At 50.8% G+C, this 23612-nt stretch overlaps 10 protein-coding genes across 10 annotated transcripts, besides 1 other annotated feature; 3 read left to right on the top strand and 7 right to left on the bottom strand.

Annotated features, from left to right (window-relative positions):
• Positions 1-23612: part of a sequence feature (contig 1.22 729..276296(1)) that runs on past both edges of the window.
• Positions 1254-3240, bottom strand: ANIA_10207 (putative MFS transporter; the record flags this gene model as incomplete). Its single annotated transcript, XM_050612768.1, is given in 7 exon segments — positions 1254-1773; positions 1828-1881; positions 1929-2034; positions 2049-2517; positions 2562-2726; positions 2779-2986; positions 3041-3240. 7 exon segments carry the CDS (start codon positions 3238-3240, stop codon positions 1254-1256), a joined length of 1722 nt encoding a protein of 573 aa, XP_050468648.1.
• ANIA_10193 (putative serine/threonine protein kinase ENV7) lies at positions 3779-5137 on the bottom strand (the record flags this gene model as incomplete). The annotated part of the gene is made up of 3 exons (XM_050612767.1): positions 3779-4308; positions 4355-4964; positions 5018-5137. The coding sequence occupies 3 exons, from the start codon at positions 5135-5137 to the stop codon at positions 3779-3781; spliced, it is 1260 nt and encodes a 419-aa protein (XP_050468647.1).
• On the top strand, positions 6465-8471 carry ANIA_01475 (protein clipA; the record flags this gene model as incomplete). Its single annotated transcript, XM_653987.1, has 1 exon — positions 6465-8471. One exon carries the CDS (start codon positions 6465-6467, stop codon positions 8469-8471), a length of 2007 nt encoding a protein of 668 aa, XP_659079.1.
• ANIA_11252 (3-hydroxyanthranilate 3,4-dioxygenase) lies at positions 8382-9731 on the bottom strand. The gene is made up of 2 exons (XM_050612766.1): positions 9656-9731; positions 8382-9531 (listed from the first exon to the last, which is right to left on the bottom strand). The coding sequence occupies exons 1-2, from the start codon at positions 9685-9687 to the stop codon at positions 8979-8981; spliced, it is 585 nt and encodes a 194-aa protein (XP_050468646.1). The 5' UTR covers positions 9688-9731; the 3' UTR covers positions 8382-8978.
• Positions 9923-11155, top strand: ANIA_01474 (rRNA-processing endoribonuclease; the record flags this gene model as incomplete). Its single annotated transcript, XM_653986.2, has 1 exon — positions 9923-11155. The coding sequence occupies exon 1, from the start codon at positions 9944-9946 to the stop codon at positions 11153-11155; it is 1212 nt and encodes a 403-aa protein (XP_659078.1). The 5' UTR covers positions 9923-9943.
• Positions 11620-12016, bottom strand: ANIA_01473 (uncharacterized protein; the record flags this gene model as incomplete). Its single annotated transcript, XM_653985.1, has 3 exons — positions 11620-11657; positions 11751-11812; positions 12003-12016. 3 exons carry the CDS (start codon positions 12014-12016, stop codon positions 11620-11622), a joined length of 114 nt encoding a protein of 37 aa, XP_659077.1.
• On the bottom strand, positions 14352-15539 carry ANIA_01472 (tellurite-resistance/dicarboxylate transporter family protein; the record flags this gene model as incomplete). Its single annotated transcript, XM_653984.1, has 1 exon — positions 14352-15539. One exon carries the CDS (start codon positions 15537-15539, stop codon positions 14352-14354), a length of 1188 nt encoding a protein of 395 aa, XP_659076.1.
• ANIA_01471 (uncharacterized protein) lies at positions 17694-18262 on the top strand (the record flags this gene model as incomplete). Its single annotated transcript, XM_653983.1, has 2 exons — positions 17694-18050; positions 18254-18262. The coding sequence occupies 2 exons, from the start codon at positions 17694-17696 to the stop codon at positions 18260-18262; spliced, it is 366 nt and encodes a 121-aa protein (XP_659075.1).
• ANIA_01470 (uncharacterized protein) lies at positions 19609-21215 on the bottom strand (the record flags this gene model as incomplete). Its single annotated transcript, XM_653982.1, has 2 exons — positions 19609-21009; positions 21207-21215. The coding sequence occupies 2 exons, from the start codon at positions 21213-21215 to the stop codon at positions 19609-19611; spliced, it is 1410 nt and encodes a 469-aa protein (XP_659074.1).
• Positions 22666-23505, bottom strand: ANIA_01469 (J-type chaperone JAC1; the record flags this gene model as incomplete). Its single annotated transcript, XM_653981.1, has 1 exon — positions 22666-23505. The coding sequence occupies one exon, from the start codon at positions 23503-23505 to the stop codon at positions 22666-22668; it is 840 nt and encodes a 279-aa protein (XP_659073.1).

The following is a 23612-nucleotide window of genomic DNA, read 5'->3' as shown; positions in this document are numbered from 1 at the left end:
AGTTACTTTTCTTGGAACCTTCAGGGCAACGGCCAGACCCCCTCCTCGAGGACTGATTATCCTCCTGCTTCCCACCGCAGAAAGCGGCATTGTATTGAGTGTCTACCTCCAAGCAATGCAAGTCTTATATTGCATCAATCCACTTTCCCGATGTCATGTGCGTTGGTTCGACCGGTAACGCCCTGCCGTTGGGCAGGCATATCCGCCAGAACAGGTACGTATCTGGTTTGGTGGGCGGAGCGAGCGAGCTGAGACGGGAGGATAACATCGCTGCCGCAAGTGTAATGATGGCACTTCTCGCGCTGGGTTCGGCATAACTGTTTCGCAAGGTGTTCCTTTTGCGTTGCGATTGTGTTGATGAATACGCGGGGCAGTTATATTCTTTGCATTCAAAACGCGCTTTGCGTCACGTGTCACCAGACGGCTTTTCCAGGCGCAATGCCCATACAGTTAGCAAATGATATCTGAAGTCATGGTGTACAGTAAGATACCTACTCCTTCGTCTCAGACAGCCGCGCATCCTATTGACCGTTCTGGTACGCCACCATTCCGGCCATACCACGCACGGTTGAGCTCGACTGGAACGTCATCTAAGAGTACCAGCAGTGGCTATGCAAACGATAGACGCACATACCCCCCACAACACTCCTCTAAAGCCACCCAGCCGCAGCCGCAGCGCAGACGCCGGCACGTCAATGCTCTAGATTGTCAGGCTGAAGAGAAATGTAGCAGCTCGGCGTTGATTGGCGGTGGTACAACATGACTGGATACAGGCAGTGCGGCAATGAGGGTAACTAAGGATTGAAGTTTGATGTTAGGTGTTGGTGAAAATTACCCTGAGCCCCGGCTTTCGATATCATATCCAAATTCTCCACAACAAAAGCCATAAACCGCACAGAGAGACTGGGGTCATTATCTTGAAGCGGCAAAGTGATGGGGCTGCGAAGAATGTCTGAATTACGGTGGCTTTTTAGCAGCCTAGGTGTCAAGCTTGGATTATGACTGTCAAACTAAGGCGCGTGTCTATTTGAATAACCTCAACTGTACCGTATTAGGAAGCCACAACCCGGCGGTCCGCTTCTTCAACCTTCGTCAGAGCCGACCTATTGATTCAGCTCTATAGCCAGCTGTCATCAGTTCATGGCAGACGCTAATTAGGTTAACCTTCAAATCATGGATTCACACTATTACCGAGTCCTACACCACCCTAACTTATGACTAGTGTACAACATTCCCAGAACAAGTCTAACAAGCTAGTGCCCCCCGCCCATACCCCTCTCCCAATTCTCTTCCACAACACCCCAATACCTCTCGCGACTCCTAACTCTACACCCCTTCCCCCACTTGACCATGACAAGGAAAACAGCCGAACAAGCCATGCCCACAAACGCCGCCGAGACAAAACAATCCCGGTACCCCAGCCGCTCAACCCAGGGCGTAATCCCGTACCCGATCGCAAACGACATGGTATTACGCACCAGTATAACAGTCGCCATTGCATCCCCGCTAAGCTCGCGATAACTGTCAACAAGATAGTTCACGCTCAAAGTAATTCCGGCTGTGTTTGCGATTGCGAGCAGGCACATCGCAACCAGTAGCCCGAACCAGTGAATGCCATGTGCAGCACCGACTCCCCAGAGGATTAGCGAGGAAGGAACCAGGATTAGGCACAGGGAGAAGGGATACAGGCGGTGCTCGGCCTCCATGACGCCGGCGTTGCGTCGCGCGAGCTTTATGGTTAGGTAGTCGCTGAAGCGGCCAGTGAAGAGGGATCTATTATCTCTTAGATCTGCTGGGAAACAGGATATCGAAGTTAGGGCTACTCACCCAAGAATGACGCCAAGGCAGCATGCGAGATAGCTGAGGCCTACCATTGACGAGCTAGGAGGGTTAGTTTGGGGCTACAGATTATCAGGTAAAATGCGTACCTGAAGCCATACGGCGCAGAACCCAAAATCAACGAAGCGGTTGCATTCAAGACATTGAACCATATAAGGTATGATCCGTATGAGAATCTGGGAAAAGTCAGCCTCGCTCAGTATTAGCACTGAGTACGCACCCTGCGTAGAAGATCACCGGCCAACTCAAGTAATAAACTGTCTGCCAGGTGCGACGAAGCATGTTATTCCTAGCCTGATGAGGCCCCAAGATGGAGAGTTTCTGCATGTACGCCTTCTTGGTATACATCACTCCAACCTCTGGGTCACTTCGACTTTGAGTCGACGGCGTTGACTGCATCGGGTCCTTCTCATTATCCTTTCGGTTGTCATTCTCTGATGCAGAAACCTCTACTGCACGGTCAGCTATGCTAGGTCTCTGCCGGGCATAGTTCGTCTCCTCCATGAGGAAAAACAGAACGACCATAGCCGCGCCGCAGAATATTGCCGGCCAGTAAAACACCCATCTCCAGCCATGGTACTCTGCGATGAACCCGCAAATCACGGGAGCAAAGTAGTTGCTTCCGGCTAAAAAGAAGGCGTACAGACCCATGTATGTTCCGCGTTCATGAGTGAAGTACTACATAGTCAGTTGACCGAAGAGAATAAGGCTGCAAAACATACCACATCGGTGACAGACACCTCCGGGAGAGCCTCGATTGGGGCTAGAAAGAAGCCCGTGATGATACTTCTAGCGATCCACTCCCCGTTGCTCTGTACATAAGGGCTGTCAACCTTAGCGTGGTTCGACCAGAGGGAATAGAAGACATACCCCCAGGCACTGGTACACTATTCACTCTTTAGTAGTCCGTCAGAAACTGCTATTGATATGCAAGCTCACCACCATTCCCGCAAGCGAAAGCAGATACGTGATCCGCTTCCCATACTGCAGAGCCAGAGGCTGCCAGAACAGCAGTCCCCAGCCGGCCAGCAAAAACATGTACCCTGTTCCTTCATTCAGCGTGTTGACCGAGACCTTGGTCTCTTCTGACAGCTGGGTCAGGACCGAGTAGACATTTGCACTAGCAATGCCCGCGAACAGGGTGTACCTGCGACATTCAGAACTGCTGCACTTTACTTGTCAGGTAGTCTTAGGTTCTTACGCGCTGACGCAGACTGTAGACAATAGCTTTCGCCGTGGTGACCAGTTTAGTGGATTATCTGGGTCGTCGGAAGGCTCAGGAACCAGGACAATGTCGCGGTCGCCAGAATCGAGATGGCGGGTTGTAAGGACATGGTTTTCATCTATGAGCGTAAAGGTGCCAGGGATGGCATCTCGGTCAATGATTGGTGTCTGCAGCATGTTTTTCTTTAGTTTGAAAAACGTGCTGATCCAAGAGGATTTGGTTCAAGATAGACAGAAGGAAAGAAGTCGGAATATAAGCATAACCTTTGCAGGGACGTATGTATTCCCCTGATAAGCTTCAAGGGTCATGCATGCATCTCCAATTCGTTATCAACGTCAGCTCAAGGTGCCCCTTGATAAGACGATTGCAAGGCCTGTCATTCTGTTTCCCCGCGAGAGTCCATTGGGTGACCTCAGAAGGGTAGACTTTCTTGTTCTGGCTAGGTGTCACACCCCGTGCAGAGACGGGACACCCTCCTCTCTTTTTGGGATAGAGGAAGGATTGGAGAGTTAGAGTTGGAGTAGGGTTGGAGCGGGGAGAAGAGTCACTTCCGAGGTCTAAATCCTTCAATTCTCACGGTCCCGAAGCAGAAAGCGATTGATCAAATAGATATGTTCAGTATAGGTAGTGTACAATTTGGTAATAAATGGAACCAACGGGTTATCTAGCAGGCGCACAAAAGACAAAGAGGAACGGTACCGCGCTATACTTGATTCAACCCACCACGTCGTCATCCGGCAGCTCCCTGATAACCTCTTTAAGCATTTGAATCAACTCGTCAATATCGGGACGGTCGGCGGGCTCGACCTGCAAGCACCGACGCACGACCTCCTTGACGGGAGAGCTGATAGAAGCGGCACTATCCTGCTTTTGCTGCTCACTAGCCTTGCCTTTGCCCTTGGTCGCTCCAGATTTTTCATCGGGAAACCTCCAGTCTCCGCCGAGTACGCACATACTCAGACTACCCCCTGTCTCTTCACTTCGAGCTTCGAACGGGCTCTTCCCCACTAAGCAGGCGTAGAGTGTGCATCCCAAAGACCAAATATCCACTTTAGTGTCGATGATCGATCCTGTCTTGACGTCGAAGAGTTCTGGCGCTCGGTACGGCATTGTACTGTGCTCCGCCGCAGTATCTTGAACCGCTAGCGCGAGTGAGCGAGAGGTGATGGCGATTGGACTGGGCGCCAGCGACCCAAGATCCATCAGGATCGGACTTTGTCCGTCGTCATCTATCATGATATTTCCTGTTTGGTCAGTCAAGAGAACCAGCTTTAGGAGAGTGGTACCTACCAGGCTTGATATCTCGGTGCGCGTAGGGGCGCAGGTTTCCATCTTCATATCCTTCCTGGCTCTGAGTGACCTCGTCATCCATCAGCGGCTCATTTTCAGAGTCCTCTTCCCCAGCAGGCTGACTACCCCGCCGCTTTCCCTTCCCCTTCCGCATCTCTACATCGGCCTCTGCGCCCTCTTTCCTCACAGCCTTGGCCTTGCGCGTGGGCCCAGACCCGCTCTTGACGCGGTACTGGTGCATCGCGCGCAATGCCTGGGCGACTCCAAGCATAAGAACCATGAGACGCTTCTCGGGGAATCGCGTCTGGTTCACAAGGTTTGCGTTAATCGCGTCCTGTAGGTTCCCTCGTTGGTAGTAGGGCAGCAGAATGTAGACCGTCTTGGAACCGGCCTCTCCGCCATCACTGCGAAACTTGGATCCAGACTCTGTTGAGACGCAGTGGTCGATTGAATGAATGATATTCTTCTCCGACGTAAATAGGCTGTAAGCCTCTACCTCCTTGAGGGCCTGCGACACGGATTCCTGGCCGAACGGGCATCGGATCTTCTTGAGTGCGAATAACTCGGATGTGGACTTGTCTTGGACGAGGTACACGTAGGAAAAGCCTCCCTATCAAAGAATCCAGTCAGCGAAAGTCACTTAAATGGGTATAAACCCTATACCTCGCCGAGGAGCCGCAGCAGTTTGAAGCTGCGGTTGTTGATCTTCAGTTGCGGCGAGCTGGGGAAGCAGCACATGCAATCTGTAAAATTGTACAGGAGATCGAAGAAGTATTGAGCCATGTTGAAGGTATTGACAGTCAATTCAGCATTTCAAAGAGCTTCAATGCATAGACAGATAGGTTCAAAGGTCCAAAGCTATCTCTTTGATGTTGATGCAGTAAGAACGCTGGCTCCACATCGCAACAACGGCACGGGCGGAAAGGCGGAGAGACAACTGGCCCCAAGCAACAGGCTGCCAACAGCCAAGCCGCTCCTAAGCCACTCCCACTGGGTGCCATTGTACGAAGTACTTCCGTACAAAGTACTTGATACTATGCTCTTTGACGGATGTCAATGCTCAATATGCATATCTCGAGCTTCTGTAGCTGAGTGCTTGAGTAATATGGTCGTTGTTGCTGTTCGCCCTTGTTGCGGAGTGCAGAAATATATAAAATTACAGCTCGTCCACTACTTCCGCGCAATCTAACAAAACCCCCGAACGAACATCGAATGCCCATTTATGTTAAGTTTCGATGCCGCCGGTAACTGGTTGGATTCTTGAAATACATTGCCTGCTATGCTTTTTCCACGAGGCTGATTCGATGTCTCGGCTGATTGAATATGAATGAATATTAAAGACTGTCCAACAATGCAAGACTGTCTAACAATGAGATTATAAATATATCAGGAGAGCTGTTATCGGGAGATCCATGATGCGATAAGGGAGGATTGGGTTGGCATGGGGGACCCGATCGAGTCTGAAATAGGGGAATGCGGCCCACAGAACTCTTGACGGGCAGTATATAGTGAAGTTCCCTGCGCCTAAGTCTGGTGGCACAAACGTGTGGTCATATGTAAAGACTGCAAACTGCCTGACAGTTCAAGGTTCCTGATTGCGGGGAGAAATCGTGGACATGGACCATGGTTCGTGCGTTGATCGGACTCTTGAACAGAAGACAGCTTGAAAGATACAGGTACAAAATAAAAATATATCAGACTAAGGCTTAGTCCTTGCGCTACTCGGTCTAGTCGCATGACGACACTAAATTTGATGCTGCCCGTTGAGACCTCGAGTCTCAGTCCCCTGCATTGCCTCCTGGCTCCTGACAGCTCATCTGTGGTTACCTTTTGTTTATTATTGCTGTTGGGCATCGTCGAAGTACAGATTTCTCCGACCAGAGCCCACCAGACGCGCTTCAGCTCCAGAATGACTGCCCGTTGATCGTTCTTATTCTCGTTTCGTTTCGTTGTTCATTATTGCTGCCTCCACTCTTTGCCATCCCTTTTCCTCCCCTTTCGTTCACTTTCTTTCCTTCGGGCAGCCCCCCTCCTGTTCTTTCTTTCCTTATTTCAACTCTCTCCCCCACACCTGCCTTTCGATTTCCGATTTTTAACGATCTCTACAGAGATGGCGCCTCTGGACGAAATACAGGTCGGGGACGTCGTCAACGTCCCCGGCGGGATGCACGGTACCGTAAGGTTCGTCGGTGTCGTCGCCGGCAAGCCGGGCAGATTTGCGGGTATCGAGCTTGCTCCGGAACACGCCAAACGGGGGAAGAACAGCGGCGATGTGGATGGAAAGAAGTACTTTGCGACCGCTATGCCGGGATCGGGGATCTTTGTGCCCCTCAACAACAATAAATACGTGACTCGACGCACCGTTTCCAATCCGCCCACGACCCCATCGCGACCGGTTAATTTCAGCAAATCCGTCGGCCCTGGCGTTTCTGTACCCCGTCCCCCGCGCATGAGACGCCCTTCTTTGCCTAGATCAGAGTCCCCCCGAGTGACCGCGCCGCCGAAGCTGAGTCTGTCCGGGCTGCGGACGCCCTCCGCTGCATCGAAAACACCCACCAACGGGTTCTCCCGAAGCCCCGTCAAGGCTCCATCCCGCGCGTCCGACCGTCCGCCATCTAGGTTCAGTGTTGAAGATGGCCCGACATCGGCCAGGACCTCGGATTACGGGCGGAACTCTATGGGTGCAGAGATATCGGACCTGAAAGAGCAGGTCAAGGCCCTTGAGAAGCAACTTTTGGATCGTGACCAACAGCTAGAGGAGCAGGCAAATACACTGTCAGATTTCCAGAGGACATTAGAGGAGCTGGAAGGATCAGATGCGTTGTCGATCCGTGCCCAGCTACGAGAGAAGAATGAACGCATTGCGCAACTAACCATGGAGTTCGACATGCACCGCGCCGACTTTAGGAGTACACTCGACACCTTGGAAGTAGCGGCTTCGGAGACCGAGCGAGTATACGAGCAGCGGATTGACGAGCTTATGCAGCAGAACAAGGAACTACAGGATCGCGGGGAGGATGTTGAGGCTGTTGCACGACAACTTAAGCAACTGGAGGAACTCGTCTCAGAGCTGGAGGAAGGGCTAGAAGATGCACGCCGGGGTGAAGCGGAGGCCAGAGCGGAAGTGGAATTCCTACGCGGTGAGGTCGAACGTACGAAACTGGAATTAAAGAAGGAAAGGGAAAGCTCTGGTTTGTCCAGGGAGAGTCGCATGAGCCCAGACGGACATTTTTCACGAGAACTCGAGCAGAAGGATGATGAAATCCGCGGGTTGAAAGCGATAATCCATTCTCTGAGTAGGGGTGAGCCTGACTTGCATGCGCTGCAGCAGAACGGATTTGGAGCCCGGCCAGATCACAATGCGGACCATGTGGCTGATCTGGAGCAGCGGGTGCAAGAATACGAAAGGGCCAACGAACATAAGACATACCGTATCGAGGAGCTTGAGCGCGAGTTGCAGCAACTTCAAGCCAACGAAAATGGTCGCACCCGCAGTTCCACCGTCACGCAGTCAAACGCGCAGCACAAACCCACCGGCTCAGCAGGGAAGATCAGCAATGGACATACCATCAATCATGCCCATCGACTGTCCGACCGCACGGTGGTCCCAGGAGACTGGCAAGATGAGGCTCCACAGGATGGTTTGTACCCAGCATATCCGTCCCACGGTCGTGGCACGTCAGACACATCTGCTCGCCTGGAGACGATGCACGAATCCGATGCGCAAGAATCCGACACTCGCTCGGAGGATGGCGGTTCCCTCTGGTGTGAGATTTGCGAGACCGGCGGCCATGACATTCTGAGCTGCACAAACATGTTTGGCGCAGATGCTAAGAATAATAAACCCGCTCCTGCGCCAGAGGAGCAACCTTCACACGAGGATAGCTCCGCAGATGAAAAACCCTCCGCACACTCTCCCTCGTCGAGCCGGAGCCAGAACGCCCCTTCTCAAAAGACTGGACGTGATGTTGTCCTCGAGGGTCTCCGGGGAGTGGGTTTGACATCGTCCATGGCCCCTGTTGCAGGGAAGGCGAGTGGCATCATTGACGAGACGAAATGGTGCGCTCTGTGCGAGCGGGACGGACACGAGAGCATAGACTGCCCGTTCGATGATTAAGAACAATAGCCTATGATGGCCCCGAGTAACTGACATGACATGCCCTTTAAACTGGCTTTAGCGGGCTCGTTATTACCTTCCATCTACCTCTTATAATCGTCTTGCTCGCATGAACCGTACCATACGCATACCCATGTACTAATGTCAGGTTTCTGCTTTTGCTCTCGTTCTTGCGCTCTGTTCCATATACCAGATGAAGCATGTTCGCACTGCAACTCGGTTCGGCCGCTTGGATAATTGTTTTATTAGTATTGATTTCTTTGTTGCAAGGTCGTTGTCGGCTATCTTGCGATCCCCAGATCCGGAACAACCTCACCATTCTTCCCTCTATTCATCTCTCTTGGAGCCCTACGTTGCCCATGTCATACTACTAGTACTAGCCACTGGTGCCATAATCGATAATTAGAAGTCTTCTAACTTATACATGGTGTTCACCGTTTGCTTTGCTAACTCTGACACCCTACTTTTTTTTTGTCATACCTCATCTCATCATCGCATCTGACCGATCTACTCCGGTATTTTGGGAGGCTGTACGACCTCCCCTTCCTTAAACCTTGACTCCGCAATCGTCCCGCACGCCTTGCACGTTCTCTTTCCCTCATCGCCCGCAAACTCTTCCACCACCTCCTTCACCTGCGTCCCCAGATCCGTACAGACAAACCTCTTCTCCCAAACTACTTCCCCACATCCCTCCTTCCGACAGTACCACCTCATCGCATCCTCCGCATTTCCAGGTCTTGGCTGCTCCATGACGACGCCCACCGTATCCTTAAAGCGCACGGGGCAGTGCGGGGTGTTCGCGGGCAATAAGAACAGTGAACCCTCATGGATTGGGATGTCTTGGAAGGTGGGCGGGTTGGTGCTCGTATCCACAGTCTTGAGCAGCATGGAGCCCCGGTATTGGTAGAAGAATTCGGGAGTCGAGTTGATGTGGTAGTCAGTGCGGGCGTTCGGGCCGCCGACTATCATCACCGTGTACCCAGAGGTTGCGGGAGAGGAGGGGTGGTAGACGCAGTAATTGTTTACCGGGGGCTGAAGGAGGTGAGAGTTGGCTTCAAGCCTGGATGGGTTTGGAAGTTGCTGTTAGTTGACCTGTTCCGGGGTTGGAGGAAGCGGGGGAGGGGTAGATCAGTAAATACTATAAAGGCATGCAGGTGTGTGGAAGGAATTCCGGAGGGAGATACCATTTAGGAATATTTAGAGCTGGTGGCAGCATCGTTCCTTTTTTCAGAACTGATTTACAAAAAGGTGCTTTTTTTTGCAATTGAAGTTATGTTGTTGCTACCGGTTGAGCTTTGTGATAACTGATCAGCAGATCACCCCATCTCGGAGATAAGCCAAGCTTATGTCCATGCTCGGAACGGATCAACAAGGCTCCGGAAGATTTTCTTGAGTTTCATTTTTCGGGATCATGAATTGACTACTTCGAAAAGAGAAGTCGAGGTCTTTGGATAAGACTTGTTATTGCAGCCATGGCGACCACCTCGCAACCGCCTATCAAGCTTACCGGCCACAAGAACTTTGTCTATCGCCTCGTGTTCTCTACCCTGACCGGCCGCACAATCCACATCTCGCAGATTCGTCCTTCCTCTCCTACCAACCCAGGTCTTGCATCGCACGAAATCTCATTCCTTCGATTACTAGAGGCTGTTACAAATGGCTCACAAATGGAGATCTCGTACACTGGTACAATCATTGTCTACAAACCAGGCCTAATTACAGGAACTGCTTCTGGCGTTGGAGCAAGCAGCGGTAGTGTAATTAGGCACGAGATTCCAGCAGGATGTACTCGCGGTGTCAGCTACTTCCTTATCCCATTATGCCTACTGGCCCCTTTCTCCAAAGCTCCAATCAAAGTCCTTTTCACCGGTCCCGGTGTAATTACTTCCTCAACACCAACCGGGGACATGTCCGTGGACAGCGTTCGAACCGCGATCCTGCCGCTCTTCAACCAGTTCGGTATCTTCAACAACATAGAGTTGCGTGTGCTCCGGAGATCAAACCTTGGGCCTAACGGAAGAGGCGGTGGTGGAGAGGTCCAATTGGTCTTCGGCCATCAAGTTCGGCTCCCCAAGACTCTGCACTTAATGAACGCTGGGAGGATCAAGAGGGTACGCGGAGTAGCATACTCTGTTGGCGTCTCTGCTTCGAACAATGCCAGGATGATTGACACTTGCCGCGGTGTCCTCAACCCGCTTGTCCCGGACACTTATATCTTCTCGGACGTGTCGTCAGCTCCACTCGTTCCCGCCCCGGAAAGGAACAACCCCTCCGCTAAGAAGAAGATCGGCCTTGGGTTTGGCTTGTCTCTTGTTGCCGAATCTTCGACCGGCTGCCTGTTCTCAGCTGACGTGGCGTGCCCGCCCAGTGGTGGTCAGCCGCCTGAGGATATTGGGAAGCAGTGCGCATACCAGCTACTTGAGACGATCTCAAAGGGCGGATGTGTTGCCCCTGCAGCTTTCCCCATTATGATTGGATTGATGACCATGGGATCCGAGGACGTAGGCCGTATCCAGGTCGGTCGTGATATTATTGGGGATGAGAGCTCAATCCAGCTGGCAAGGGACTTGATGAAGTTTGGTGCCCCAGGTTGGGGTCTGAGAGACGCTGGGGATGAAAGTAACGATGTCATCATCAGCGTTGTCGGACGCGGTATTGGCAATGTGGGACGAAAGGTCGCTTGATCTATCCTTTGCTGCAAAACCCAGCCACCAGCGAGCGGCTCGTCTTGGTTCCCGGTCGCAGCTTGCTTTCAGCAGCTTGAATGGTTAGCATGATGTTATTTGCTTCTATCCGTCGGAGTGCGTGAAGGCCTTCACGCAACAAAACATCTCGAGCGCTAGGGTTAGGTGGCGCCTTCCATATGTGGACATCCCGCATCAAACCCTGGTGCCCGCCAATTACCTCCATTGGCATAGGTTAGCGCTGGAAATCAAGCATCGCGAAGTCCTACTGCTAGACAGGTCAGCGCTGCGAGGACGCAGGTCTGCTCAGGACGTACAGCTGTATAATTCGGCGCAGCGCAATGAGCAATCTATGCGCTAGACTCATGCCAACGACTCGACGGCAAGGCGCTTTACAAAGTGTCCATTACCAGTTTACCTACTATATCTATATGATACCCACTGTATTTAATGGTTGCATCGCCCTACAAAGGAGGAGGCTCAGAAGGTTTTACCGGCTTTCCTGTATATAAGCACATACAGTCAAACATATTCGATCCTAAGCTTGCTCACATCTGGACTTTACTGTGCTTCTATTTCTATCCTCTCATATGACCTGGACCAACTCTTACTGGGCGATCAACCTCAAGTCGAGACTCGGCTCCGACTCTCGTCCTGCTGTAATGTAAGAGAGCTATACCTAACACATCTATAACACCTCACTCAGGAAGACCGTCCGTTACTTAGCAAAGTAAGCCAATCAAGCCTTAAAAACGCCGTTGCGTGGACTGTTACATGATACGTTGGAATCAGAAGCGCTGCAAGATCACCGGATATCAGACTGCATGACTGACTTTCTCTTTCCTACAAATCCCTCGTCATGGCATGCGCGTATGGTCTCCGTTGGTACCGATACAGCCTCAATTTGTCCCAATTAGGAAGCAACGACCCTGTTCCCGCCCTCCCCTCTCAGATATGTCGCCCTTCCGGCAATCCGAGATTGGTAAGCAGCGATATAGCGAGGGCCGAAGGCCGAAGGCTCTTTCCTATATAAACTTCCTTTTCACTCTCTCGTCTTCGTTCTTCTTTCCTTCTCCATCCAACTTCCTGGTCCTCTCCTGGTGCCCGTATAGCCCCCTGTTCGTTCCTGATTTCTGCGCCTTGATATCATACTGTGGTCACTGATTTTCGTCCAGAGGTTGTGTGTCGATATATTAGATGTCTGTGTTCTGTCTGGCTTGCCCCCATCTCCTGCCTATGCGCCCTGTTTGTACCCCAATTTCTGCTTGTGACCATACTGTCTTAACTGTGGCATTTAAACAAACTGGAACAGAAAAGAAGAAAAGAAGGTATAGGAAGGAAAGAAGGGGGAAGAAATGGAAAGAGAAAGAAAAGAAAGAAGGAAGGAAGGAAGGAAGGAAGAGTGAAAGAAAAAGAAATACAAAGCATTTAACTTGCCAGACTGTCCCTTGATATCGTCTTGTTTAGCCTTCTTGTTCGTCTCCTCTTGTCCCTTTAGCCTGCTACGCTGTTTTTCTTGTCACGGACTACTCCATGAGACCAAACTGAAGTTACGTATGCACCACTTTGTTTGTTGGGCTATGTTGTCCATATTTCATCTTGTCCTGTTGTACCTTAAACAGCACCTTGCCAGAAAGCATAACCCTGGGGCTGTGGACCATTGAGTGAAGACTATTGAGTCTGTGAGTTCCCCATCTCATCCCACTCTATTTCCATAGATCTGCAATTGTACTGACTATCCTCCCAGGCTGGCCTCACACGCCTCTGTGTGTAGGGGACGTGGGCAATCCGACTCATCAGCGACTTGTACATTCACCTTTGAGGAGCCTGTATATTCTACAACCACGTTTTCGGGGAGGTTATATATGGAGGAAGAGACTGTCCGCTCCCCTGTCTGCGCTGTATCTTAGCAAGGTTTCCTCTTGGAGTACCCCTGGCTATTTTCCAAATGTGGAGATTGATTGTGTTATTAGTTTGTCTCTGTTAGTTGGGTGTACCTGTGACGGGGAGGATGCATTGTATTAGGGCTTGTTCACCATATACTCCCTTGTATCTCGGTCAAGGCTTTTTGCCCTCGTGGCTTTCTTGCGGGATTGCTTGTGTTTTAGTGTAGTCTGGAGGTATCTATGGATGAGAAGCTTGGTGAAAGATAGGGTCGCTGAGGGATACTTCCCTGTATCGTAGGAATTGTCGGTTGTTTCTTTTTACTTCTTTGTATCCGGTCGAGATTGAGCCTTTATGGCGGGGAGGTCTGGCTGTGGTCGAACATAGTTCTGAGTCGTCACTTTATCTGGAGCGGCAGGGGTTGCGGGGTATTCAGAAACTAGGCGCGGCTTTCGCTTCTGGATTTCGATCTCGCTGGGAGTTAGATGCGAGTTGTTCCTGTACTTCTTGATCTCCTGCACCTAAAACGACCTCCTGTATGGACTGGTTCAGAACTGTTGCATACATCCAATTTGCGCAACTGTGTTATTATGACGATAGGAAAAGGACTAGTTCATAAATAATAGCTAAAATGTCAGTTGGTTATCACGGACCGTTGCTGACTCTTATGTATTCCATAGATAAGGTCAGGATAAACTTCGGGGCGCCAATGGTTTGAGTCGATGACTCCGCGACACGTACGTTCTCCACCGGGATCAACTAGCCCTAACTTATTCTATACTCCTATAAAAAAAAAGGGGGTCCATCACTTCTGTATCTATTTCTTGGCTTCTGTGTCTATTTCTCCTCTAAAAAATCACGCCAAAGAATTGATCGACGGACAAGAAACAGTCGCAAGTGTATTTGAAACTATAGAGCAGAAGATCCCAAACGCCGATCATATTGAGTCGAATTGACCAAGCAAATAATATCACCTGTCACCGGTACACCATTTCAACGCCAAGAGAATGCTAACTACAGATCCGTTCAACAACAGAACAAAACAGAACAAATCACACAGAACGAGGTTGGATTCGGTGAGCAGCAAGCGAGATGCGGAATTGTCTATGCGCGGTCGGAAAAACGTTTTATGAGAATCGAATGCAAGGGGTGTGGAGAAGAAAGAAAGCCAAAGTTAAATGAGGTCAAAATGAAGGGAAATCGATACATCCGGAGATGGACATGCTTGCTGATGCTGACACAAGTTGGTAAAGAAGTGGCACACTGGCAAACGAATAAAAAAAGATGGTAAACGAATCAAGACGAGGATATTTTATTCGGAAACATCCTCATCTTTGCCCGGGTACATGATGTCCTGACGGATAACAGCTCGAACATGGCTGACCAAGACGAAGAGGAACATGCAGATGATACCGATTGACATTGCGGTCGCGACGCCCTTGATGCCTGTACTGTCGAGCCAGTTGCCCAGCGTGATTGTGGCAAGTGTGAACCCGGTGTTAGGAAAGACCATGGCCCACCAGCTTAGGTGGAAGGCAGTCGGGCGCTCACGAATGACAGCGATAACGGCAATGCAAAAGAACCAGAGACTCAACGCCCAGAGGAAGACGGCGGCGGAGACGGCAATCAAGGTCATGATGCGGGCGTCTTGGATGGAGGATTCGTCGTGCAGGATTTCGAACTGTTCCGGGAGACCTGCGGTCATACCGACGAGAGCTAGCGCTGTGAAAGCGGGTGGGCCAACGCAGATAAACATGCCCGGTCTGTGTTCGCGGTGTGGAAGGCCGGCTTGCATGAGGCGGCCGATGTAGTGCGAGTACATCATGAAGGCCACGGAGAAGCCGAGACCCTGGAATGTAATGCCTGCGCAGACAATGGGGATTGCGGACCGAGCGGGCTGCTGCTCAGCGATGACGGAGGCAATGGTGCCAGAAAGCATGACGGGGAAGATTGGAAGGATCCAGGAGGGCATCATTGTTTGAAGGTGGTAGGTGTGAGACGAGAAGACGAAATAATATTGCACGACAGCAAGGGTGAGGGTGCAGGCGCAATAGATCCAGAAGAGGACCTCGAGGGCGAGCTGAAAGGACTCATCTGCATCCTCGCCGAAGAACTTGTACAACCCTGAGATGATGGTCGCGACAGAGAGCCAGAAGGTCGGAAAGAAGAAGCCCTCTCTTTCGTGTCGGAGGGATTTGAGGAAACCGCCGTGGAGGAAAAAGCGGAGGGCCATAAGGAAGCAGCAGAGAGCGAAGAAGAGGAGGTCGATGATGTACACTGCCAATCCGATTTCTCTGAGTCCCTGAAACTGAAAGGGCTGGTTAGAGATGAGGAGGGCCAGGCCTCCTGTGCTCATGGTCAGGGTGAACCATGCCCATGTAAAGTGGTGTAACCGCTCGCAGATAGTCATTTGGACACCCTTTTTCATCTCGACCTCCTCTCCGACGATTGTACTCGTCTCGGATCGAGGAGACTGGGGTAAGGGGACGTTTTCGAACATTATGACTGAATAAAAGAAAGACAATGCAACATGAACGGATGAATTCAGAATAGGAACGCAATTTAGGGAATAGATCTAATGAAAGGATGTGAGATCTATGGAAATAAGAAGAATGTATGGAAAAGAATGACAGGAACGAAAGAACGGTAGCGAGTGTAGGAGATTTATGTCAAAAAGCGAGTCGGGATTCGAAGCTGAGGCAGGTAGAAGAAGTAAAAGCCAGTGAGGTCAATGTAGACACTACGGAGGCGCAGGGACAGGAGAGTACGCAATTAGCATAGTTCACAGGGGTAAAAGACGCCAGATTTGAAATGGCGAAGTAGAAAAGCGGACCAACAAGGTACAGGTACATCTCCGCCAAGGGACCAGCACGTCGATCAAACTGAAGACTATCACCAGGGCTAGGCCAGGCCCAGTGGGGCTCTAGCAGCGTGCCTGATCTTATGCAATGTATGCCCGTATTTTTTTTATACGGCGTTACTGGACCTTGGGCTGCCGTCTTATCGGGATTGCGCATCACCGATAGTGTGTTCCATGATTCCATCCCAAGACTTTTAGTATCAAAACTAGGAGACAGGCCGCGTATCTGTTTCGGCATCGGTTTGGGAGTTCAACGAGTTCGACAAACAATATCTGTAAACAAATCAGTGAAAATCTTGACAAGGCATAATCCCAATAACCTTCTTGCACGAAAATGCTGTTTTGCAAACCGTGTGGCTAATTCTGATGCCTGGGAAGAGAGTGGAGCAGTGATCTGCAGTTAGATACTCCATGAGCAAGCTGTGATGCCATATCTCGGAGTATATTGGAAGGAGATGTGGGCCATCGAGGCAGACAGTTCCAGCCCTCGTCTCTCGGGTCTCGACTTTCACGACAAGTTAAGAGATAGACCATAGATGTTGTTGCCGTGCGTGTTGCCCAGAAACTCGGCAGTGGCTTAGACATAGTACGTCTAGTCACATCACAGGCAGTAGAGCAGCAAAGTCATGGTGAGACAGAAATGAATGTGATAGATAGCTAGAGAGTGCAGGTGGAGCTGGATCCCACGGTGTTTACACTGAAGATGATGAAAGCCTGAGACTCTCAGGTGCTTTGACGCTGCGCGTCTGGCCCACGGGCTGATGCAATTTATAGAAGAGAAGGTCTGAAAGCCGCAGAAGAAGAAGTTGGATGAGTGGAAATGTGAGTCACATGCCTCGATCCTGGATCATTACTGGCCTCCAGTCTCTTCCGCTCCCTCTTGCCTCGCAAAACACAATGCAACCCTGCGACTTTCAACGCCCGGCTGTACGATCATATCAGTTGTCCAGGCTTTACAAGCACGCATTGATATCCTGCATGATTCTATCTTTCACAGTCTGTCCTGATACGCTAGGCTCTTGGCTCAGATCGTCGCTCACCGGTGTGCTGAGACTGAAGTGGGGGCTTTGCCCGAAGTTACTTCTATCTCTCCCAAGATATCTTGAGGTGGAGTGATTCAGTGAGTCCAGAGCACATGTCTACAGCTGGTATGTGGCTGATATCTTTAGTAAAGTGCTGCCTGCCCGCCAAGTGTGGCTAGGAGACTGCGGACCTCGAAGATTCATTGTTCATTTTCAGCCATTGTAATCCGCGCGATCTCGATAATTGATATCTCAAGAAGGCAGAACATCTTGGCATACACTGGGTAGCCACTTATTTCGCATCGTCGATTGCTAATCGAGATTCAAGGGTCGAAAACTTGGAACTTAAGGCAGCAATTCACTGGGCATCACTCATCAAAGCACGAATCTTGGACTCATGGCGTCAACGGGAGTCTAAGATAGCTCCTCGTCGTGGAGATTCATGGTGTGCTCCGCTAGAACAATGACTCCTGGTGAGAGCTTAAGAGTTTTTTTTTTTTTTTTTTTTTTTTTTTTTTTTTTTTTTTTTTTTTTTTTTTTTTTTTTTTTTTTACATTAACGGCCGCACGTGCAAATAAATGGTCGTCTCCCGGCGAGGTATGTGATCCGGTTCACCGTTGCTGTCTTGTATGGGCAGAAAATCCCAATGCTTCCGAGATTTCCACTTTGTTACTCGCCTAGTGACGGTACCGGCAACGCCCATTGTTCCCGCTTTTAAAATATAAAAAAAAAGAAAAAAAAGAAAAGCGTTGGAACTCGAACATGTGCGGCAATGGCACCCGTTTGTTCGGCCTCCCGTCTCGGCGACTACGGCTCAGTTCCCAGTTCCACCCGGCAACCGGCCAAAACGGAGATCGACAACGCATCATCGACCGGCAGCTCCACTGCCAAGCTTTGTGGCACGGATCCTGGCGCCTGGGCAGTGGCCACCGAAAATGAGACGGGCGGCAAAGAACCTTCGGAAACAATAGGGGATGACTGGAGCTCCGGATATACCCTGAGGACCGAACACAGAGCACGTTTCAACTCTCAACAACCACTCACCAATCCAATGCGGCATAACGCTCCGTTAATAAGACCTATAGACTTTTTGGGACTTTGGCCCGAGCCAGACCTCAGAACCCGTTTGGTAAGCGGAATATCTCATGTAAAGCACAAAACGAACATGATTCAGAAGCCCTAAATCAAGCCTTGGCTCTGCACTTGGTTCCTCCACTCTTTCGCAATCACAGTGGCGGAGAGCGTGCAATTTGAGGAATTGGCTGTCGCCTGGTCAATAGGCGATCCTGTATTTATCTATTGTCTGTTATCTTGCGTCTACTGCGTCTTTAGGTCACTTGACACATCATCTCAGGCTATGATTGAGGCTGTCTTTGGCCCTTATCTATTTTCGTGGCCTGCCAAGGATGGCTGTATAATCAACCAATTAATTGGCAGAGGGATCCTTTTCAGGGTCCCGTATTTCGTGTTCTTTCTACGGAATACACGCTAAGGGCGAGTTAACAGGTTTCCCAAAGAATACATCATGGTTCCTGTGAAACCTCGCCAGTACTGATGACGCCCTACCGCAGCCACCAAGCCCATGCACGTGTTCAGCCTTCTGCATCCACTGTGGTTCCAATTTCCTTTGCTTTTTCCCCAGTTCATCCAGGCTGTCATGGCTCGCCCAGCAAACCATCGCCAAGTTCGAATGGTGCTCTACTCCAAAGCTAGGGGAGGCTGATGGCTCCATCTATATGAAAAGACCGAAACAAGGAATTCCGCTCAAGGGTAATCATGGGTAAACAAAGGACTTCCGGTGCTCCCACCTCGCCTGTGGACAAAACAATCTACACATCCAGCACCGGCTCGAGCACAAGGTGAAACTAAAGCAGACTGCTCCACATCATCCAAAGGCGGGCAACGACCGTTGGACATCACAAATTAGCGTGGGCACTGGTAGGAAATTTTCATTTCGACCAGGACTAACTCTATTCAAAATGTCACAGGCGCGCCGGAAAATTGGATACCCTTCGAGATTGGAGGAAATGTGCGTGAAGCACCCCTCTGTGGACTTTCACTGGCTTCTGCGTGTAGGATTACAGATCATTTTGTGCTGTATAGTTTTGTCTTCGGGCTTGACTGTATGCACGTATGATTCGGAACTGGGCAGCATATGCTACGCGAATACTGACGTTATCCGCCTCAGGAGTATCCGAAATGAGCATGCAAAAATCTGAAGCAGCAATCGAAAACCCGACAGCTACGCACTCGAACAGGATAGGGCAGTCAATTGGCCCTTACCCACCCTCCGTCAGAGGCTACACTCATTGCAACTCAGCGGAGTAGACAGTACGTGACGGAGAGTGGAGCCTGCTCAATGCAGGGTGAATGGGGTCTGAAGATCATAGGGGCTTATGTTACCACAAGCTTCTCACAATAATACCAGAAAGGAAGCTACAAAGTCAGGGATAGAGGGCCACTGGATATTCAAAAACAGAGTGGATGCATGCAACTTGGGCTAACAGAACTGGATCCTTGTCAATGTGGAAGGGGTCAAAGAAAAAGCTAAACAGGCACTAAGTGGGCAGAAAAAAAAAGCGTCAGCTAATGCAAACTTTCTCAAATCAGTCCATTGTACTACTGTTGTCATCGTTCCTTTCGATCCACGACGTGGCGTACACACAGCCCGCGACAATGAAAGGCCACTATATCATGCGGTATATCAAATCCGAAGCAAGCTCCGGAAGAGTATCCAGAAGAGCCCGAAAGCCACGAGCAGATGGTTGTTCTGGATAGAACGCAGCACCTGCAATGGGCTCCACTGGGGGACAATACACTGCAAGGTCTCGCACTTTGCAAGCAGCATAATGCACAACGAGTCTCCGCAGCTCGTTATCCCGAAGCTGGGTTGCCGACGAGGGCGTTATCGGCTCTAAACGGGTGGTTTTCGTATAGGTGTAGTTGAGGAGATCGACGATCATCCGAGCCTTGGTAGTGGTCAGAACGAGCTGCTCCTCATACTGATTCTCGGGGTCTGGGTCTGGAAACGCCAGATTTAGAAGGTCGTAATGGAGTTTTTGCAGACACAGATGGGCGAGACCCGGGATCAGGTAGCGTGTGGCAAAGACGTACAACTTAGCGTGGAATATCAGATAGGGCAATGTAATCCCAGCAGGTGGGTTTGGGGATCTTGTTCTGAAGGACGGACGAAAACCGCTGTCATCGATGCCAGTGAACTCCTCCCACAGGTTTGTTGTTCCTTTCTCGTGGCGAGGAGAGAACTGCTGATTGGCGAAAGACGTATCTATGACTGGCCGCACTCGGCTTTTGGTCAAACTCTCCTCCCTCTGATTCCTGATGCCTCCAAATCCACTTCCATTCGCGCCGTTGCTAAGAGTTCGGCCCGGACGCTCCGGCGACTGTGAGGTGGATTGTTCAGCACCGGGCAAGACCGGGAACTCTTCACTAGGTTCTGCAGCCGGCATATCAGGCTCGACTTGTGCGGCGCCGGGGGGCGTGCAAGGCGGGGTGAGCTTGGAGGTCGCGTCTTGAGTGACCCCTTGCTGATCTTTCTTTCCCCTGCGGCGTCTTCTACCTCGAGTTGGGGGATCTTCCGCCCACGGGGCAGGCGAATTATCAGAGTCGTGAGGTGTAGCGACTGGGTTCTGGGCTGTATACTCAGATTTTGTCGAGTGGTACACGTGCCTGTCTTTGGAACTTGACTGCTGGCTGGGATCTCTGCGCGGCTCCACGTCACCGTCACCAACTCCATCTCTATCATTGCTGTCATCAGGATTACCCGGGCATGCCTCGCTTGGGACTTTTGGCTTTGGAGGCGACTTCTCCCAGCTCGCTGCCGGCGAGGTGCTACCAGTGTCCGGGTAGGCGCCGTTGAGCGCATGATTGATAGAGACTGGCTCTATTTCGTTTTCTCGAGATCCAGGCGGTGGCACGGCATAGTTGCCGGTGTACGCATACTCGCAGAATGCGACAAAGGTCTCAACATCTTCGTCTTCCAAGATGGCGATCTGATGCTTGGATTCCCGCGTCTTGCCACTATTGATGAGGTGATCTAGAGGCTTGGAGACATGGCGGGCAAGGCCCGACTGGATGGTGAGTTTTGTATGATTTGGACCGATCAGAAAAGTGAAAGGGACCGAATTTATGATGCTGCAGCTCGTCAGTGGGCCGTTGAGAAAAGCAAGGTATACAATACAACGGAAACAGGCGGACTGCAGTGCGTCCAAACCAGTCTCCCCATTACTTTTTTATTCTCGTTCACTCACCTCCTGAAATCCCTCACTGGCTCCATTTCACTAGATTGACGATGAGATATGATATTTGAGTTGAGGGCTGACTTCAGACAGGAAGTCCCTGTCCATCGCCTACCTGAGACGACTACGTTGTTTTAATATTTGCATCAGCAGATTCCACCCCTCGACAACTTCTGTCCTGGCGCTTTCTCTCCACCAGCTCACTGGGGAAGACGGCATATGATAATGAAAAAGGGGAGACCAAGCGCGGAAGCCGATCCAAATTGGTCGTGGTGGTCTGCTACGTGTGCGCTCATGACGGGGCTCGACCGGTTGACCGCCAGCACTCTAGCACACGACGTGACCTCCCCTCTCCTCGCAACTTTTGATTTGACTGATTTGACTGGTTTGAAATTCGCATCGACGCAGAAGAGGATTGACTCTTGATGCCGTGGTCACCGACAACACAATCCAGATGAGGTAGGTCTCGTGCAGAAACAAAGGGCGAAACAAAAACCCTTCCCTAGAGGTTCGTTCAATGCAAACCACTAACGAGGGACAGCAAACGCTCCAACGGAGCGGCTTGCAGAACCACCCTCCACGCGAAAACTAGATATGGCCTGGATCATAAGCGGTGATTGGACAATCCAGCAGCTAGCTCGCGAACACGCGAGTTCGTGCCCATTCGTTGGCACGGGGCATTATCAGGGCGACTCAAAAGCTTTCTTATTTGGTGATTGTTGCCCAATGGTTTGGGTTGGACCCTTACACCTTGGAGACCCAACGATGGCTGACCGGGGCCACCATTGTCCGACTGCCGCCGACGTAGCGGTCAAACCGTCCAATGTAGGTAAGTATTGTTACTATCTGCATTGTGAGCTACGGCGCTGAACACAGTCAGGTCTGCAATGACGTAAGACTGCCTCGAAGTACGGGTTGCTTATACCTATCTGATACATCCTTGCTTGGCGGTCTCGCAGGGGGTTTTGCTGCATCAGAAACATATTCAAACACATGGTATTGCAGAAAATCATGTCTTTGGCTCTGTTCGCGGTTGTCTCGAATCTTATCCTGACGACTTAGCTCTGTCCGCAATTTGTTTTTACATAGCTAAGCTCTGATGAGACTGATTCTAGTAGGGCACACCATTCGGTCTGCCTAGATGTTGCGCGTTACTTGGCACCTGGCATTCGCTCATGCTTGATAGTTCTTGCTTATTGCGGGACTATCCCATATCCGACATGCTATGTTCCGAGGTTGGTTTTAATTAGGTTAGGGCCTTTAGTGGAAATGTTTATGCCTAAATCTAGGAACCGGCAGTTGCCGATTGGTTTTTCCCTAGTCTGGCTGTAAGTCTTGCTGTAAAATATATGATAACAGAATATATAACGCAAGCTGCCAACAGCGCTTGATTCTAGAGTTTTAATTTCGGACCCTCTAGCTCTGAGATATAGTTCAACATAACGACGGTCTAAGTAGAGGCTCGGAATAGAGCAGGGCCGCATCCCATCAGTGAATCAACCGAATCCCGCCCATCCCAGGCTCCCACTCCCTCAATCCATCTGCAACACTAACCCAAAACTTTAAGCGCACACACTCTCCCCTAGCTCCCTCCACATCCCCTTTATCAAATGCCTCTGCCAACGCCTGCACACATCCCTTCACCCGCTCATCGTTCTCCTTCTTCATCACCGCGATTTTCTCCACTGCTTCTTGCCCTTCCCCAACCTCCTCAATCGCCTCCTGCACATCCATGACCTCCATCAGAAGCTCGGGGTCCAGCGGCTGCGCACCAGCCCCCGAGCCATCCTCCGCCGTGACGTCAATACCATGGAACTCGCGCAGGAGGTACTGGGCGCGAAGGAGAGGGTCTGAAAGCGTGCGGTACGCTTCATTTATGATGGCGGAGAGCGACTCAGCAGCTGTCTTGGTTGGGCCCGGTGGATATTTGTCAGGATGCAGGGTATTCTGTAGGGAGAAAAATTCCCGGCGCAAGGCCTGGACGTCGATCGTGAAGGGGCTTGACGGGGGCGGGCCGTTGGGAAGCGTTTGCGGAAAGATTGTGTAGTAATTTGTTGTGTCTGGGGCGTTGGGGACTGGCAATGTTTCCGATGATGCCGAGTTTAACGTAGAAGGCGTGCTTGTGAAGGTACGTTGCGCAAACAATGCAGACGGGAAAATGGCGCTTGTTCTCCTGTTAGGTCTCGATGGTCGAAGCCGACAGAGGAAGCAGGCTGTCGGCGTTGATAGCTTGCGGGTTGTCGTGTGGATTGGACGTGCTTGAGACTGCACTGTAGACGAGACTGTGAGTCGTTGAAACGCTCTCTGAGCGCGGAGAGATGTCGCCATTACTGATACAGGATTGATGTCCGTACGGGTAGGTGAAGCGATAAGACGACGTTATGACGATGGTAGCCACAATATATATATGGCGGTCGGAGGTCGGAGATAATGAC

The sequence above is a fragment of the Aspergillus nidulans genome, chromosome VII (genome assembly GCF_000011425.1).
Source record: "Aspergillus nidulans FGSC A4 chromosome VII".
NCBI classification, from domain to species: Eukaryota; Fungi; Ascomycota; class Eurotiomycetes; order Eurotiales; family Aspergillaceae; genus Aspergillus; species Aspergillus nidulans.
The sequence above is the reverse complement of the archived record's forward strand: the minus strand, read 5'-3'. Positions and strand labels throughout refer to the sequence as shown.

Bases quoted from the DNA above. Each gene is read 5' to 3' on its own strand.
- ANIA_11252 (XM_050612766.1), bottom strand. From the start codon at position 9,687: ATGCTGCCACCAGCTCTAAATATTCCTAAATG. The intron at 9,532-9,655 runs GTATCTCCCTCC...AAACCCATCCAG, and splicing joins GCTCTAAATATTCCTAAATG to GCTTGAAGCCAACTCTCACC.